This window comes from Leguminivora glycinivorella, chromosome Z (genome assembly GCF_023078275.1).
Source record: "Leguminivora glycinivorella isolate SPB_JAAS2020 chromosome Z, LegGlyc_1.1, whole genome shotgun sequence".
Taxonomy (NCBI): Eukaryota; Metazoa; Arthropoda; class Insecta; order Lepidoptera; family Tortricidae; genus Leguminivora; species Leguminivora glycinivorella.
In genome coordinates this window covers 54,500,187-54,518,350 of record NC_062998.1, presented here as the reverse complement: position 1 = coordinate 54,518,350, position 18,164 = coordinate 54,500,187, and the positions used below count along the sequence as shown (strand labels likewise).

General features: G+C 37.1%; 2 protein-coding genes across 7 annotated transcripts in view; one reads left to right on the top strand and one right to left on the bottom strand.

The window, feature by feature from the left end:
• LOC125241023 (probable zinc-binding oxidoreductase, mitochondrial) overlaps window positions 1-9,363 on the bottom strand; it is a 28,945-nt gene extending 19,582 nt beyond the window's left edge. The window contains exons 1-3 of one of the 6 annotated variants that reach the window (XM_048149293.1): window positions 9,220-9,363; window positions 794-1,010; window positions 203-318 (exon numbers count right to left, since the gene is read on the bottom strand). In XM_048149293.1, the coding sequence (XP_048005250.1) occupies window positions 203-318; window positions 794-936 (259 nt within the window). In that variant the 5' untranslated portion in view covers window positions 937-1,010; window positions 9,220-9,363. Of the gene's footprint in view, window positions 1-202; window positions 319-793; window positions 1,011-4,447; window positions 4,469-4,552; window positions 4,682-8,394; window positions 8,524-8,820; window positions 8,958-9,219 lie in introns of those variants that run through there. The other 5 variants (XM_048149292.1, XM_048149296.1, XM_048149291.1 and 2 more) reach the window with 5 other exon arrangements.
• Window positions 9,364-11,447: 2,084 nt separating this feature from the next.
• On the top strand, window positions 11,448-12,280 carry LOC125241701. The gene is made up of 2 exons (XM_048150296.1): window positions 11,448-11,473; window positions 11,715-12,280. Exon 2 carries the CDS (start codon window positions 11,721-11,723, stop codon window positions 12,219-12,221), a length of 501 nt encoding a protein of 166 aa, XP_048006253.1. The 5' UTR covers window positions 11,448-11,473; window positions 11,715-11,720; the 3' UTR covers window positions 12,222-12,280.
• The last annotated feature ends 5,884 nt before the right edge of the window (window positions 12,281-18,164 follow it).

The following is an 18,164-nucleotide window of genomic DNA, read 5'->3' as shown; positions in this document are numbered from 1 at the left end:
GTCGAAGGCCGACGCTCCAGGGGTGGAATACCGCTAAGGTGGGCTGAGACCGTGGAGAAAGCTTGTGGTTCCATGCAGATGGCAGTCCATATGGCCCTAGACCGCGTCAAGTGGAGAGAAATCACTGTTGGTTACGATCCTCAGCCATGAGGGAACGACTGAGAAGAAGAAGATGTATATGCAATCTGTGAAAGTTACTTACCTATATGAGCAGGAGTCGATGTGTGGATCCCGAAGTTCTCCATCTCGCCCGATAAGCTGCCGATGGATGAGACGGAAGACGTCGAGCAGACCGACGCAGAGCGGGTGCGGTTCGCCCTGGAACGACCACATGCAACGTTTAACATAAGATACAGATTTTCAATCACTCATTCGTTCCGTTTGTGCTAGATCTCGTGACTCTCGTGAGTCACCTGCAGTTTTTTTTAATGTAAGTATATTATAATGCACTTATGATGTATGCCAAATAGAGCTACTGCGGCTCTATACCAACGCCACTAAGATTACTTTTACAGCTGTAAACATTTTTTTATTAATTATGCAGACTAAAAAAATATACACCAGAGAGGCGACGGTTTTTGTTGTGTCATAAGAAATTAAGAATTTTATTCGAGTAATAGAGGAGGCACACGGGGCATTACTATAGTCGAGTGGATCATGAAAAAGCCTTTGATAAAGTGGATCACGAAATAGTGGGTACTTGTATAGGGAGTACCCCAGGGAAGCGTATTTGCGCCCCTACTTTACAAAGTCGATTGACCTTGTAGGGCACGCATCTATGGTGGTTCCTTACCTGTAGCAAGCCCCGGCGTAAGCGACGCGGATCCGGGCCCCGTACATGGGCACCTCGGGCACGGGCACGTCGAAACTGAACACGCACTCCTTCAGCGTGGGCCCGGGGGACTCGATGGACACCTGGCGGCACAGCTTGCTCATCTTGACCGCTGCGAAGGCATGCTAACAGTTATTCGGATTGTCTGTATGACGAGATTGGTGACTGGAAAATTGGTCTGAAAATATTCTACGTGTTTTAGTTTGTTGCAACAAAAAGAATCGTATGTTTTGGGAACAAAAAATCTACAAAAACATAATGTTGTTGTTTAGTTAATATCCGAAATTTTTCGTTGTTTCTTTTTCGCAACTTCAGAAACTTTGCAACGGCACATCAATTCAATTCAATTCAATCATTTATTCATAAATAATAATTTACACGTCACATCATCATATTACAATTTGCATTTGCATCAGCATCAATTAAATTGTGTTACTTTCTAAATATGAATGTGTGGCTGGCCGGCTGTGGAATGATCTTCCTCTCAGCATTAGGCAGGCTCGGAACAAATTCGCCTTCAAGCGCATGCTGCGTAAGTACCTATCTGTTTGACAAGGTTCGATAGTCACCCTCAATGATCTTTCACAATGGGTATATTTTATATTATATTTATTATTTATGTATTGTATATTTATATACCTATATATGTATAATATTAGGTCTGTATATATATATTTAAATGTAGCATATATGGATATTGTTTGTATCTTAAATTCTTTTCCATTACACGCTAACTATACTAGGACCCTGCACCTACTTAATCTTTCGGTTTAGCCCATAGTTGACTGGTAGAGAATGCCATCTGGCATTAAGTCCGCCATTTGTATTTTTTTTATATTGTGCAATAAAGTTTAAATAAATAAAAAAAATGAATGTAATTAAAGTATCGCTTGCCAATATCCCAAAGTAACCATTACGATGCACTAGTAGATACAGATCTCTTAACAGGCCGTTAGCTTTTCGCTCCTAAACATATTATAGAGAACTTATGATATGGATGTAGTTGTAGATAAACGCTATAATGTATTTGCGAACGTTGTCATGTCATGCGTTATCGTGTCATGTCACGTACGACACACTGTGGCATAAGTTATTTATCTGTTTACCAGCTTTTCCGCGTTGTGATAAACTTTCATATCTGTTGCTATAAATAATTAATAAAGCGAAATGAAGGCTAGTGTGACTGTGACTTCTACCAAAGACATCATATACACCGTGTTTTTTTTGTTTTCCGTTAAATTCGACACGCAGTTAGGTTCATCATTAAGAACCATTTTGTATATCGCTTTTTGTTAAATTACAAAAAAAAAAAATTCGATTCGACACATAATAAATGGATTAATTAGTGTGAGGACCTTAATCATAACATTAAAGCCATTGTCAAGTGTTTGACGGCACATGTCAAAGCAAATAACATTAGGAAGTGGTAGGCAGGGATGTAACGGAGCTCTGCTTCTGCTTCCGTTTCTGCGGAACTTCCGTTTTGTTTTACACATCCGCTTCTGTTCCGGTTCTGTTATTTTTCAAACGGAAGTTATAGCGGATGTCGGAACCTAGCGCGACGGTGGGACATGAGCGGCGTACTTCAAAGACCAACAGGTCTATACCTGTCATTCGCTCATCTCTCCGCTTGCCACGTGCTGCGATACTAAACATCAATCGCTTCATTCCATTGCGCGCCAATATTTGTCCTGTCCACCTAGTTAGTAGCGAGTGAACAACTATTCAGTGGTGCAGGGCTTATCTACGATCCCCTTAGAAGCAAACTGCCGGGAGATAAAGCTGCTAAGCTTTTGTTTATTAAATACAGCTTACTTCTTTTATAATCACTCCATTTAATTAAAAAATTTAATTGTGTGCTAACAATTACACATATAATTTTTACTGGTTAGTTTTGGATTGTATTATACTACCTACGAGTAAGTTTTCTTTTCGTTTCTAAAACCTTTTACGGCATAATAAAGGTTTAAAAGGATTCTTGTGTGTATTTTAGTGATTACCTAAACAACTAAACATCTTAAAGTTCAAAATAATTTAAATTTTTGGATTGTAATGAATGATATACTTAAGATAAAATATCAGGTAACTTTTCTTTTCGTTTTTAAAACCTAAGTGGGCCTAAAGGCTGATTACAAACTGCTAATTACAGGCTAAACAGTAAACACCTAAAAGTTCTAGGTAATTTAAGTAGTTTTGGTTTATGTTATACCTATGTGGTATTTTTAGGGTTCCGTACCAAAAAGGTACAACAGGAACCCTTATGGTGCGACTCTGTCCGTCTGTCTGTCCGTCTGTCACATTCCTAAATATCTCGAGAACTACTAATGCTATCAACTTGAAATTTGGAATAGTTGTGAACATTGTAAACCTCTACAAATAGAAAGTATAATTTTTTTTAATATATTAATTTTAATTGTAGAAAATGGCCAAAATGAAAGGGGGGCAAACTGTAAATTTCAAGTTACTAGGGCAAGTGGGGTATCGTTGGAAAGAGCTCAAATTGAACGTAAATAAGCTATTTTTTATAATTTTTTTGTTGTGGAAAAAGAATTTTGAAGGAAAATGTAAAAAAAATACCGTTCCCCCCCCCCTTATCTCCGAAGTTTACCAACGAAAAATTATGAAAATTTTAGTAAACATTGGTTTTATACTATATATTACAGGAAAAATATAATCGTGTTTGTATTTTGAATACTTTTTTTTTAATTCACAAAAAACTTTTCAGATTTTTACTTTCAATTTACCCACCCTTGCGGATGTATATCGTACTTCAAATTAATACGAGATGTTACGTAAACCATCTTCTGTCCAATAAAGTATAAACTGTTTAAATCGGTTAACATTATAAAGAATTATCCCTGAAAAACCAGGTCGCGCAAATTAGTTAGCAAATTGACCGGGAGATGGCGCTATACACTATAATACTCATTAGTGCCTATACTTTTGTCTTCTAGTCAAGTCATTAGAGTTATATGAAAATATGAGATTATTTTTACTAGGTAGTTTGAAAGAAAGTTTGTACGGAACCCTCGGTGGGCGAATCCGACTCGCACTTCGCCGGTTTTTTTTTCATTTCGTTTTTAACATCTATATCTTCCGCTTCTGGTTCCGGTTCCGCTTCTGCTTCCGTTAAACTAAATTCAAAACTTCCGCTTCCGCTTCCGGTTCCGTTAAAACCACATCCGTTACATCCCTGGTGGTAGGTAAGGAACCGTAAGAGTTAAGTGGATAGTTCTTAGAGAAATTCATTGTATTTGAACTAAAGAATCTTCCCTGAAAGTTAACGGAATTCAATAAAAACAGGGTGTATAACTCCGTGTAGACATAAAGTCTAGGAAAAAAACGTAAAACTAGATCAAATCCATGAAATAATTACATACTTATGATTCAAAATTATCATTTAAAGGTTAATTGTGTCGCTTAACTTCAAAACCTGGGTAAATCCATTCTACTTTAAGGTTGTATAATTATATAAAAAATATAATCTGATCTGAAAGATAATCAACCTTATAGCAGAATGGATTTACCCAGTTTTGAAGTTAAGCGACATAATTCTACCAGCCAGGTTAAGACATCAAATTAAAATTACTTTGCACTCCTATTAATAAAATGCACCTTTTACACCCGTTCCCGAAGAATCAACAGTGGCTTTAACAGTTGGTGTGAAAGAACGAATTCTACATCAATTTGCAAATGCGCAATAATTTTAAAACTACGCACCCGAACGTTGTTTGCCGAATTCAGATCAATATACAGTTATACACCCGTGTCACAATCAATTACAGAACCATTTAGTACAATAAAACGAAATAAACGATCGGCCTTCTGTCAGTTCTGTCACAAGATTCCATTTGGCTTCATAAACAAAACTGTTTAAAAAAGAAATGACGACACTTTGACATCGACTTAAGATTCTATTTCGTCTCGCGCACCTAAACACGGGTGACGTCATCGAATACAGTAAACACTAAACACAATTAATAAAGCATTATTCAACATTTATGCTCTCCCTTTCATTCATAAGCGCTGGTGGCCTAGCGGTAAGAACGTGCGACTTTCGATCGGAAGGTCGCGGGTTCAAAGTTCAAACCCGGCTCGTACCAATGAGTTTTCTGAACTTAAGTGCGAAATGCCATTTGACATTTGCCAGTCCCTTTTCGGTGAAGTAAACATCGTGAGGAAATCGGACTAATTCCAATAAGGCCTAGCAACCCTTCGGGTTGGAAGGTCAGATAGCAATCGACTTATATTGACCGGGATATAGACCGTGATTACCTTTTTGATTTTTGTCGAGCTCCCGATATTTCGACGCAGTTGCATGCATCATGATCACGGAAAACCGGACACGGGTAGTTTTCCGTGATCATGATGCATGCAACTGCGTCGAAATATCGGGAGCTCGACAAAAATCAAAAAGGTAATCACGGTCTATATCCCGGTCAATATAAGTCTAATGAAAATAACCGTGAATCATTCAAAACTCAGATAGCAATCGCTTTCGTAAAACTAGTGCCTACGCCAAATCTTGGGATTAGTTGTCAAAGCGGACCCCAGGCCCCCATGAGCCGTGGCAAATGCCGGGATAACGCAAGGAGGATGATAATGATATGCTCTCCCTTTCATTCTGCTATGTTGAAAAGAAAGAGTATGAGTTATTCTTTTGAACAACATCATCTACTCGTAAATATAAACACGCTATGGAGGTTAAGCGACGTAGTGGTTTGTTAAAAATGTGGTTGTCGCATTGTATCTGTGTAGCTACATCTAAAACGTTACGGAAAATATCATTGTACGGAGAAAATAAACAGCACCCCAAAAGAGTTACCTACTTACTAGGTAGAACAAAAATTACATAATTATCTCGTGAAATTGTCGGAAAGTATGTATTTATCTAACAAAACAAGACGTAAAAATCGATTTCTTCAAAAGCCGAACTTTGAGCTGTACTACACCTCGGACACTGGCGATCACATATATGAAAGAGGCGCGTTCCTAGCACACAGTCTAAGCTCGTGTAGGTGAACGCGTACTATGCTTGTATGAGTGAGATATGATAGGTCGACTGTTCGCGTTTTTGACAGACGGTAACTATGAGGTAACCGAGAGGGAGTGGGCGGCACTTTCAGCGGGGAGCGGGAGTGGCCATACTGTACGATAGTACTCTTCATTATACTGTGGCCCCTCAACTAACAAAAAAACTAAACGGCGAAACAGTGTACGTGATCGAACAGCCCAAAAACAGGTCGTGTCGTGTACGTGGTCAATGTATGTTCAGCCCATGCCCATGCCCCAGCGAGGGAGTTAATGTAGTCAATTTGTATGGCCTATGGGCATTTTCAGAATTTGGGACCCCCCAATTAGCGTAAGTTGTTAACAAAAATTAACTCACTGTCAGTTTTGTCACGATAATTAAGCAAGAAATTTCAATAAAAATATTGTTTTTGTGTTAATTTAACATAAACTTTAAACGATAATCTACATTCAGAATGTGAAAAAAGTAAATTTTTATACAGATTTTATTCTTAATTGCCGTCACAAAACTGACAGCGAGTTAATTTTTGTTAACAACTTACGCTAATTGGGGGGACCCAAATTCTGAAAATGCCCCTATAGTATGTAACCTCAACATCCTCAACAGTCCAGTATACACGGTCCCAGTTTGTCACTAGATAAAGGCGCGATATTCAATTTTTTTTATGGGAAGATAAACATTCGCGCCACTTTGCCGCTCGCGATAACTTGCCACATTTTTCTAGTGACAGAAATGGTTTGAAAAGATTTAAAACATCATGCGAGGCCCTTATACAACGTTGAGTGTATACTGTGTGTATACCACTGCATGTCCCGGCCTTGCGCCCTCTTTTCACAGTGCAGGCAATGGTATATAGTTGAACAGAAAAACTAGGCCAAGTGGCTATTGTCACGCGAACGAGAATAGGCATTACGACGTCGCACTACAGTTCCAACTGAAAATAGGTTTCTCTGAGGACACTTTCAACTAAGTAGATCTATTTAGCACTTCAAATGAGTTAGAGATATGCGAATGCGACTAGAAAAGTTACAAGTACTCAACCTATTTTACAAATGATCTATCACCTTGTCATCATGATTAAATAAAATTTAATAATTAGTTAAGTGGAATCATAAAGCAATTTAGTAAATTGACTCCCTGAATAACAAGCTGTACATACATACATATTAGAGATGGGCCGAATACGGACTTTGCCGAATACGAATATTCGGCCGAACATTCGGTTCAGCTGTTACCGAACCGAACATTCGGCCGAATATTCGGTTGCGCCATATTTTAAAACTCTAAGTTAAAAACTTTTCAATTATTGGTAATGGGTACATTTATCTTACTAAGGCTCTTAATATTCCTATAATTTAGTGCAAAAGAAAATATTGGTTTTTGTTTCTACGTTACGTTTACGTGCTACGTTATATTTAATTTTTCACAAAATTATTATATTTATATTTTAACGCATTTTTTACACTCTTTAACTACCAAGGGGACCTTCGAATGCTGAAATAAGATGTCATTATCCGATGAATTACGAAACAACTTACGCTATTTGTTTACTTGTTTATTTGGTAAATATTCGGCAGTGTAACTGAACTTTTCGGCCGAATACAAACATTGAGAAACTTGCCGAATATGCCAAATACCAAATATTCGGCCCATCTCTAATACATATTAATAGAACTCATTTTATTATTATAGAATAGAACAAACTTTATTCAGGACACTTAAACAATATAAATTACAAAAAGATGCCACAAAAATTGAAATAAAACATCACTGAAAAGGTTTCCACTCAGCTTGCACTCAGTTTCCACTCATGGCTGTATATCATTTATCACCATGACCATGTCTGTCACGTTCTATCAAGTGTGTAAGTGTGAAAATGATGTATGAAAGTGACAAAAATATGACCATGATGTTGTGACTAGAATCAATATTAGCATGAGTGGTTAAACAACAACTATGTCCCCTTATAAAACAAACAACTATTGTTTGTTTTGAAAACATAAGAATTTTATTTTGGTAAATATAGTGGATTAAATGGATAACAAAAGGCAACAAAGCACTTTACAATTCACATGAGTTTGGCTCAACATACAGGATGCAACTACATAAATAAATCATGTTTGACCTACTTCCACTCAATTTAGATGCAACGGCATAAGAATCAGTCAGAAAAACAACTTTACAGAGAGTTTCAGTCACAGAGTATGATTTCTTTTATCAAGCCTACCGACTAGGTGCATAATCAAACATTGAATTTCAAGTCTCACCAGAAGGGTTCCTTTTGCACTATTTTGATACGGAACCCTGGTAAGATCAACAAAGTCTTAAAAAGCCACAAACAGAAAGTAATTAACTTTACATACAAATATGTAAGAAGGAAGATTTGTCAAATTTACTATAAACAACTTAACAGTAATTACTAACAAAAGAAAAGAACAAAAATGTGAAATAAAATTACTGAATATATACCTTAATAAAAATGAATCCCTACTAATTAACATATAGCTGAAACATGAAAATGAACACTTACCCAGTTCCTTGCAACAAAACAATGAAAAACCTATAAATAGTGACTCTGCATGCGATAACAGAGTGACAGCACAAACACTTTTAACAACTATCTCATCACCATACATCGGGGTTTTGGGAGCGGGAATGATTTACACTAGCCCAAAAATGGTGAAAACAATAAAAGATAAACATTAATTTAACATTTCTAGGTACATTTGGAGCCAGTTACATAGTTAAATATATATTTCAGTAATTCAAATGACTATAAACAGAGTTACAAATACACGAATTCATTCCCGCTCCCAAAACCCCGATGTATGCTCATCACACTATTAATTGCTGTGCAAACAAGGGCAGCTAGAGGGCGCCCAACTACATACAAATCAGTTAATGCATAAAAATACAATAAATAAACAATATTATCACTCTTCCTAGCTGCCATTACCTCTAAAACATTCACGTATTTGAATTTAGAAAACCCACTTTAATAGTCAGTTTTTAAAACCAGAAACTTAAAAAAGTAAGTTTATTATGGTCTCATTTGTTGTTGTTTTTCGACACTTGTGGTGTTCCGAGTATCACGCTGCAACCGAGTGCGAAAACAAAGCAACCGAAACATTATATAAACAGTATAATGACCTTTCAGCCTGTGAAGGTCAATCTTAAATCGAAATACAATAATATTTAGCACACTCCAAACATCTAAAATCACTTTAAATGCATTAAACATAAATACTACCTTTTTTTTAAACATTACATCAAACAAACACAATTACATAAATATCGTTATCGTCCAATTTGAGAGCTAAAACGTAATTTCGATTGGAACATAGATTAAAATTACCTTTTACACGACGTTTGTGTTACTTATTGTAGAACTCTGTAATGTAGATCTATTTTACACGCCTTCCAGTTATATTTACAAGGACAAAGAAAAGATATCTACATAAATACGAGGTTTTATACGTCCGCCTATTTTAAATTTTGACCCAAGTATGACAGTAATTTGACAATGACACATGACTGGCGTTCCTTTACACGTTTGAGACATTGACTTTGTTCAACTTATTATGATGAATAATTTTATTATTATACATTTAACTAGAAATTCTTAGCATTTATCCAGTGAATCTTCTTTAACAAAATTACGCAGTTATTACGAAATCCGCAAAGAATATAATACTCACTATTTGTACGACTCCTTTCATGTTTGATAGTGAATAGGTTGAAATAAATCCTACCCCATAGACAATTTGGGGTTCTCCTTCGAGTGTCTCAAACAGACGTCTCAGTGACGTTTTGGACAGTGTTGCCAGTTCGGAGATTTTCCTCCGATTTTCGGAGAATTTTAGCCTCTAGCGGAGAATTGGCGGAGATCAGGTACGATCGGAGAATTTCGGAGATTATGAAAAGGTCCCTAATTTTTTAAAGTTAAACCGCTCGGAAAACCTGAATGCATGAATTAAATATTTCAAATATTCTCAATGTTCTGTGCATTTCTGATATAAAAGCGTTAAGTAATAAAAAGTATGTATTCACCATAAACATTTTTTTTGTTTATAGACGGTCAACCAAATCTTGGCAGTAAAAAAGCCGGCCAATTAGTAAAATGTATCCTAAACATTGAAGTTGGAGGAATGGAATCATCGAGGAACTGCTGGCGTCCACTAGGCTCGCCGAGTCGAGCCTCGTTAATTCGTTTTCTGCATTTCTTATGAGACCGCGTCCATTAAAGTGGAGGCGGAAACAGCCGCGTCGAGTCGCATTCAAAATGTATGAGGACTCGATGTGATGCGGCTTGATTCCGCCTTAGGCCGGCAACAGACAGTCTTAGGCACGCCACAGACAGTCTGAAAAATTCATAATCTGAATTTGGATTTGTATGCAACCTGTCAGTTCAATTTGACAGATTTGTCAGTTTGAACTGACAAGTTTTATACAAATCCAAATTCAGATTATGAATTTTTCAGACTGTCTGTGCTGTGGACTGCTTTATGAAATCAGATCTAGTGCACGGATTTCCATACAATTCACAACTGTCCGTCTTAGTTTTTAAGATTATGTTTTTTTTCTGATCGATCTGACAAATTGCGAATAATCTTAATTTTCAATGCACTCGATCTGATTTCATAATATTTTGATTTTTTAAGATTATGAAATGAAGACTGTATGCAAACTGTCAGTTCAAACGGACACTGACAGATCTGTCAGTGTCAGTTAGCATACAAATCTTTTTTCAGATTATGATTTTTTCAGACTGTCTGACTGTTTCCGGCCTTAGTGGATGCCAGGCTTAAAACGGAATCGAACTGTGTCGAATCGAGTTCTCATACAATCGAATGCGATTCTACGCGTCGCTGATGGACGCTATTTCATAAGAAATGCAGAAAGAAGCTTAGAGGGTGCGCTAACGGGTGACTTTTCGAAGTGACTTTTTTGTCGCGACCATGGGCTAGTATGAAAGTGCGCTCATGAAGCAACGCAACTTTTCATACAAATACGTAGGTCGCCGAGCAACTTTGTCGGCCGTGGGCGCGCACCCTGAATAGATAATATGTTGTAAATAAATAAAAAAAATATTTTTTTTAGCTCTGTCGGTGACACTGACAGCTACAAACTGCGCAGCCATTAAATTAAAATGCGAGTACAAAGCTTTTGCGTGTAAAATGTAGTCGGTGAACCAAAATTTGGCACTAAAAATTGGCGGAATATTTGAAATGTTAAAAAAGGGGCTCACCGGCCAATTGTCTTAATAAAACGCGTGCCGGTTAGCCAAATGTTGGTACAAAAAAAGACGCGTAATTCAATATGCCCCTATATTCTGGGTCGTTGATTCCATCAACGTTAAGGTTTCGAAAGGCACGCGCTTTTTTCAGACCCCCCCTCGCCGAAAAAAAACTGGTTCTTGTATACGTTACGGAACATATGGATTGCAAAGGTCTGGCGGAGAATTGGTTGACATTTCGGAGATTTTTGCGACCGACTTCGGATAAAATCGTGGTTCACAGCTGGCAACACTGGTTTTGGACGATAAGGTGTGTGACGGTATGTATTTCACATAAATAACAAATATTACAATAATTAACAATGCTGAGAAGGTAATGCTTAAAGTATTCCTCTTTGTGATCCAGAACTCATAATAAAACTCTTAAAGTCATGCATTAAAAACCGGTTTTAACGGAAAAAAAGGCAAGCCAAACATTGTTGGTTCAAAATTTTCCTTGTATTGACTCTCAACCCAGCGGCGTAACATATAATTAACAACCTTAGTGATAACCGAGAGAATACAATTACTTAATCGTAAAACAGGTTAGTAACTGCGATTGTTTTTTTTTTCAGTGTAACATGTCGATGCAAAAGCGTTTTTGTTGTGACGACGAAACCGGCGAGATTATAACGTACGTTGTCAATGACGAGACCGGCGAGCCGACGCCGTCTGCGTGCCCCGCAGTACCCGGCCCGCGCGCGGCGGCCGCGCCTCCGCCCGAGACCATCAAGTTTCCTAAGGGCTATATGAGTGAGACCAAGAAATTCCAAATGTTGAAAGAGAACATAATCAGAGGTTCAAATGTGTTTAGTCCGAGGTTGCTCCTGATACCTATGGCCGCGGTGTGGCCGGCGCTTCTGGTCATGTTCCTGATGATTGCTGAGGTGTTCATACACATCTGCTGCCACAAACAGAACAAGTCCCTGAAGGACCCTAGTCTGTACTACCGTAGCCCATTGCATATGTTGACGAGTATTTTCTGTGGAGAGTGCCGGGAGAGTGAGATGTCGTCCAAGATTGGGCAAATGCAGGACCAGAGGAGGTTCCGCTATGGATACTTTAAAGGGATGGCTATATAAGTACAATTGCTCTCTTATGTATTTTTATGATACAAATGGGATATGCTTGAAAAGCTAAGCCCACATTTACATACTTTCATCTTTTATATTGCGTATACATAAGTCATTTTATAATTTGTTACTGAATCCAGGTAGTTGTTACAATATACATTTTTTTTAAAATATTTTATCTAGTTTTAGCTATTTATGGTATGGGAAATATCAAGGGTGAAGAGAAAGATGTAAAGAATATTCTTCTGAATACCAGAAGTGGCCAGTATGCTATACATATAAACTCATGTAAATTTGAGTTTTTATTGTTATGAGCGTAATATAAATCTCATATGAAATATGGATAGGTATTTGGATAGTTTTAACTTTGATTTGATGTGGTTACAAAAAATTATACGTTGCGTATAAGCAAGGTTTAAATACTCGCTACTTGTTTCCGCACAGCCTAAAATCCATGAATCTTGTGCCTTTATCGAAGTCGTCGATGTTTATTTTCTTTTTGCGTGGGACCTTGTTTTTATACTGGTGTCAATGATGTAACGGCCTTCTTATTTCTATAAATATTTTTCACGGCAGAGCTACAGACACCTTAAATAAGAACAAAAAATAAATTAAGCTAAATCGAAACCAAATAATCAGTACAGGACAACCGCACTATAAATTGTCAGTACCGGACATGTCAACAAACGATTTCGGAACATTGTTATCGAAATACTGTGAAATCCTTCATCCTTTTTTGTTGTTAGTAAATTATCACCTTAAGTATAATTATTTTCACCTTTTTAAATATTATTTTGGGCAAATTTGCGATGAAACCGTTAGAAAATTGAAAATATTTACTTCTCGTTTACATCACTGACATTCAATGATTTTTGACGACGGGTGTCAAATATTAATCCTTGCCAGTAAAATAAATTAGTTCAGCTGAAAATCCGCAACGTGGCGAGGGTCAAATAAAAACTTGTCAGGCTATACCAACATTCATAAGGGCGCTGTTGCTAGGGCGCCGTAAAAGGAGGACTCTAGCCCTTGACGAACCATATTATTGTGCGGCGAACGACAAAGTTACGTCGCTATCCAAATGCAAAAATATGAGTCTGCCCGATAGTCCAAAGCGGAGCTCCTCATAAAGCCAAAGGCGCAAAACGTCTCAGAGAGGCGCAATTTTCTGAGTCACAGCAGGTGGTGAGTGAACTTCAAAGCAATAAGATCACTTAGTGGCAAAATACCGAAATGGACATCCCGACGGTGACGATCGAGTCCGCAGTTAATCTCTTAATTGACTCTTAGTATTATAAAAATAATAGTGATGGCGAAATATAAGAAGGCCTAAAAGTCGGGAACATAGGCGCCCTGTGAAGTCAAAATACCCCAAAATATGTAAAAGACCGCAGCTCAGAAGACGATTTTATTATATAATTTTTTAAGTAAATAGTTAGGATGCTAACAAGTCCTGTATTTAAGCATACTTTGTAGATCCTCTGAGCAAACATGAACAAATATATTTTTAAACGCAACTTTAGGTACACTTTCCACAGGTGCAATGCTAGCTTTTTGTGCTACTTTTACTACTTAACTGTAATAAAATAAGATATTGTACTGTTTGTGAAAATATGCATTGTTGCTTTTTTTATTTAATTTGCTCACAAAATTGCTAACCATGACACCACTGCAGTGCGAAAAAAACTTAGCAACTGTTACATTTTTGATGGATTATTTTTGTTCCATTTTACCAAACTATGTTGCACTAAACGGTGTGTATTTTGTGTGTAAACCAACATAGCTACCACATGATTGGCGCGACATGTCTCGCCGCATGTCTTTCTCTAATTGTTGCATCATGACTATAATTATAAAGGATAGGATATATGATAATATTGTGCCAATCATGTGCTAGCAGTGATGACGAAACAGATTCCGATTCCATTTTACCCCTTAGAAGGCCTAAATAGAATGCCTTGATGGAGCATTTCATGGGCTATCCCATATGTACAGTCACCGGCATAAATAAGTCATGATTTCTATAGCTTGTCACATTAATGTCTTGTTTGAAATGCCATACGAAATTGTCAAACGATTGAAAGCAACTAGGTACAAATATCATCACTTATTTATGCCGGTGACTGTACGCATTATATTTCGTGGGTTACGATTTTCTTTTCGGCGTTTAAAGCAGGCGATCATTTTTTTATACATAATGCTCCACAATGCGTTAGATAAAGATACTCTTACACCCGCCAATTTTCTGAAAATTTGAAGACTCGTGAAATGCTCCTGTCCTGATTCACAAGCATTTTCTCAAATAGGTTAACTTAGGTATAACACGATGGTGACGGGCCCAAATCGAATATTATTAATTAAGAATTTATATTATTCTCAGCATCAAAATTGCAATAATAGATAGTTTTTACAAATCTTTGGCTTGTTAAGACTTTTACCAATATGTGATATTTGTATTCAAAATTTTACAGAGTTGTTTTACTCGAAATAAAGATTTTATTTAAATTTTTGATTGTTTTTGCTTACAAATGTTTATTCTTTAATCTTTTCAACGCCAAGAGCCACTAAAGTGGTCGAGTGCTGTCGTGCCCACCACGCCAACAACCACTAAAAAGGCTATGGCGGACGTTGTCAAAGCGACTTTCCTACTGTCAGTTAAGTTTTATATTCGCTCTTCACCAGTTGACTTTTTGGCGTCTATGGCATTTTTTGACACGGGAGGAGAAGCGTTGAAAAGGTTAAACTTTCATTTACGAAACATAATGAGGACCATGTGCATAAAACGTAGGGAATCCTTAGCGTACTGGGGGATTCTAGCGATATCCACACTAATATTATACTTAAATGGGAAAGGTGCCTTTTGTCTGGGTCTGCCTAAAACGCACTTTAAGGTGGCTCGCCTAGGTTACCCGAAGCTCAGGCTGCGTTAGATGGCGTTAATCTGCAAATTACCAGTCTTATTTTTTTTGTGGAGTCGTACAGGCATTTATATACTTTCAATTATGCTTCGCGAACATTTAATATTAAAATTAACGTATTACAACAAACATTCAACTTCTCATTGTAACGTTAATCCCCTTAATGTAAATAAATTTACTATTTTACACTATTTTTAAGTACCACTCACACATACAAACAGTGTTTTTGTATTCCTTCTAGTCGATAATTTCACGCGGCGACAGCTTGTTTAAATAGCCTTGCGGTAAATACGTGCCATCGCATGATTTGCATGGAAGTACTGGGTTCGAATCCAGGACTTTTTTCTTTTTTTAAATACTACGTCGGTGGCAAACAAGCATACGGTCCGCCTGATGGAAAGCGGTCACCGTAACCTATGGACGCCTGCAACTCGAAGAGTGTCGCTTGCGCGTTGCCGCCCCATTAGAAACTTGTACACTCCCCTTTGCTGCGTATGCACAGCAAAAAGGAGTGTACAAGTTCAAAGGAGGGTTTGGGTTGCCGACGACTCAAAGGACAATAGACGGAACAAATTAGTTCCGTAAGTCCTCCCGTCGTCAGCACCCCGCACCCTCGTTGAGCTCTGGCAGCCTTACTCACCGGCAGGAACACAACACTATGTGACACTATTTTTTGTTCGTCGAACTCAGAATTTCTAACATAATTATCCTAATCTGATATTTTAAAAAAATCCAAAAAGTATAGATAAATTTTAGTTTCTAAACTACGATCCGAATGATTTTTTTTCTAATTGTTTATTTTCGATGGAGCAAGGGTATTCAAATCGCTTTTGAAATCTTAAATTAGTAAATGAAAATGCAATAGTTAACTGAGTAACGTAATGCTTTAAAAACTCAAGTGGACTTTTTTTATCTAAGGAGTGAATTCGATAAAATATTATATTTAGCGAGGGTATTAAAAGTTGTGTTTTATATCTCAACTTAATAAATAGAAAATCAAAATGACAATAAAAAAATCAATATGTTCTCTAAGACAAAATTGATACCTTCGGCTCTCCATTCTTGCTCAGTCAATAAAAAAAACGAAATTTATATCCAAAAAAATACAAAAAGTTTATATAATCCTGGGAATCGAACGCACCTTCACGGCGTGACAGACGATTGTTCCCCAACGACGCCATTACATAACACTCTGTTACCGACGAAATTGGGCTATACATATATAATTATTTAAATATAAATAATAATGTCAAATCCATACTAATATTACAAATGGGAAAGGGTGTGTGTCTGTTTGTTTGTCCGTCTTTCACGGCAAAACCGGAGCGACGAATTGACGTGATTATTTAAGGGGATTTAGTTGAAGGGATGGAGAGTGACATAGGCTACTTTTTGTCTCTTTCTTACGCGAGCGAAGCCGCGGTCAAAAGCTAGTTTATTATAAATGGGAAAAGCTGGTTACTCTATAATCTGAAGTGGAAGAATTCGTTGTTTCACCAAAGATAATTTGTGTTTGTTTGTTTGTCCGTCTTTCACGGCCAAACGGAGCGACGGATTGACATGTTTTTTAAGTGGAGATAGTTGAAGGGATGGAGAGTGACATATGCTACTTTTGTCTCTTTCTAACGCAAGCGAAGCCGCGGGCTAAAGCTAGTACAGCACGGGTAGCATGGTCGCGCGATAGACGATAAAATATCAGGCCGTCCCTGTCGCACTATTAGTAAGTGCGATTATAGGGACGGCCAGATGTTTTATCATTTATCGCGCGACCATAATTGCCTGCCTGGATCAGATTATATTGATGATAATTATTATTTGTAACCATTTAGTTAATATTGTCTTCAGTTACCGCGATAGTTACTCATGAAATAAAAACTATGAAAACGGATTAAATCGTGTACTTATAATGAATTTACAATTTATCCCGACGTTTCGAACACTACAGCGTTCGTGGTCTCTGAGCTCAGCGGGTGACTGAGGAAAAATTACAATGTGCAAAAGCTACCCACATACCTACATACATATTCATATATATAACTATTTAGTTGTTGAAGAAAAACATTCACACAACAATAACATAGGTCAACTAGCTCAGTAAATGTAAGGAAGTAAATTACTAATACTATGCCACACTATGACCTATGTACCTGACCTGACGTGTAATATTTTATTTTATCAACAAAGGCATAATAAAGATTGTAATGTATTTTTGTATGAAAATAAAAAATAGGAAAGAAATATAGTAAGAGTCTTTTTTAATAGAATATTTATTCTATTAAAAAATAAAAATAAAACTTAATAAATCCAAAAAAAGTTCAAATTATTAAAAAAGAGCCCGGAATCGAACTCGAGATCTCCTGTTTCATAGTCAATGCATTTGACCGAGACGCCATTTCGATTTACACTAGCAGTATCGAAATACACGATATGTATCTTTATTGACAAAATGCGTCATTATTTCTGAGTCTGCTTGAGTTAAGTAAACCAATATCTTTAAACAATTACTTGTCAAGAGCCAAGTGTCACTGATGACAATGTCAACTAAAAATGCGCGAAATATGACGGCTCTGTGTCTGTACACAAAATTTGGCACACACATTTTCGTAAAATTAATAAAAAATTCACATGGATTTGTCCATGATTTCTGTGTGAAACAATGTATTTCGTTCAATACTGCGACGATGGATAATGTATAGTAGATGTATGCGCATATTTTTATTTAGTTGTAGTGTGCGGTGACTAAATAAATGGTAGATGTTTTTTGTATGGAAAGCGAGCCACCTTAACTAATTCGCGTTTTGCCAAAACGTCATTTGGAATAGGCTATTGGACTATGTCGCTGCAGGCCTAGCACATGATGGCCGCGGGAGTATGTCGCCGCGAGATAGACTACCTGTCCTTATGTCATTAATACAATTAGACAAAGACGTGTCATCTATCTCGCGGCGACATACTCCCGCGGCCATCATGTGCTAGGCCTACTGTTAGCCTATTGATTTGATTTACATAAATAATTAAAATAAAAGCGCATAAA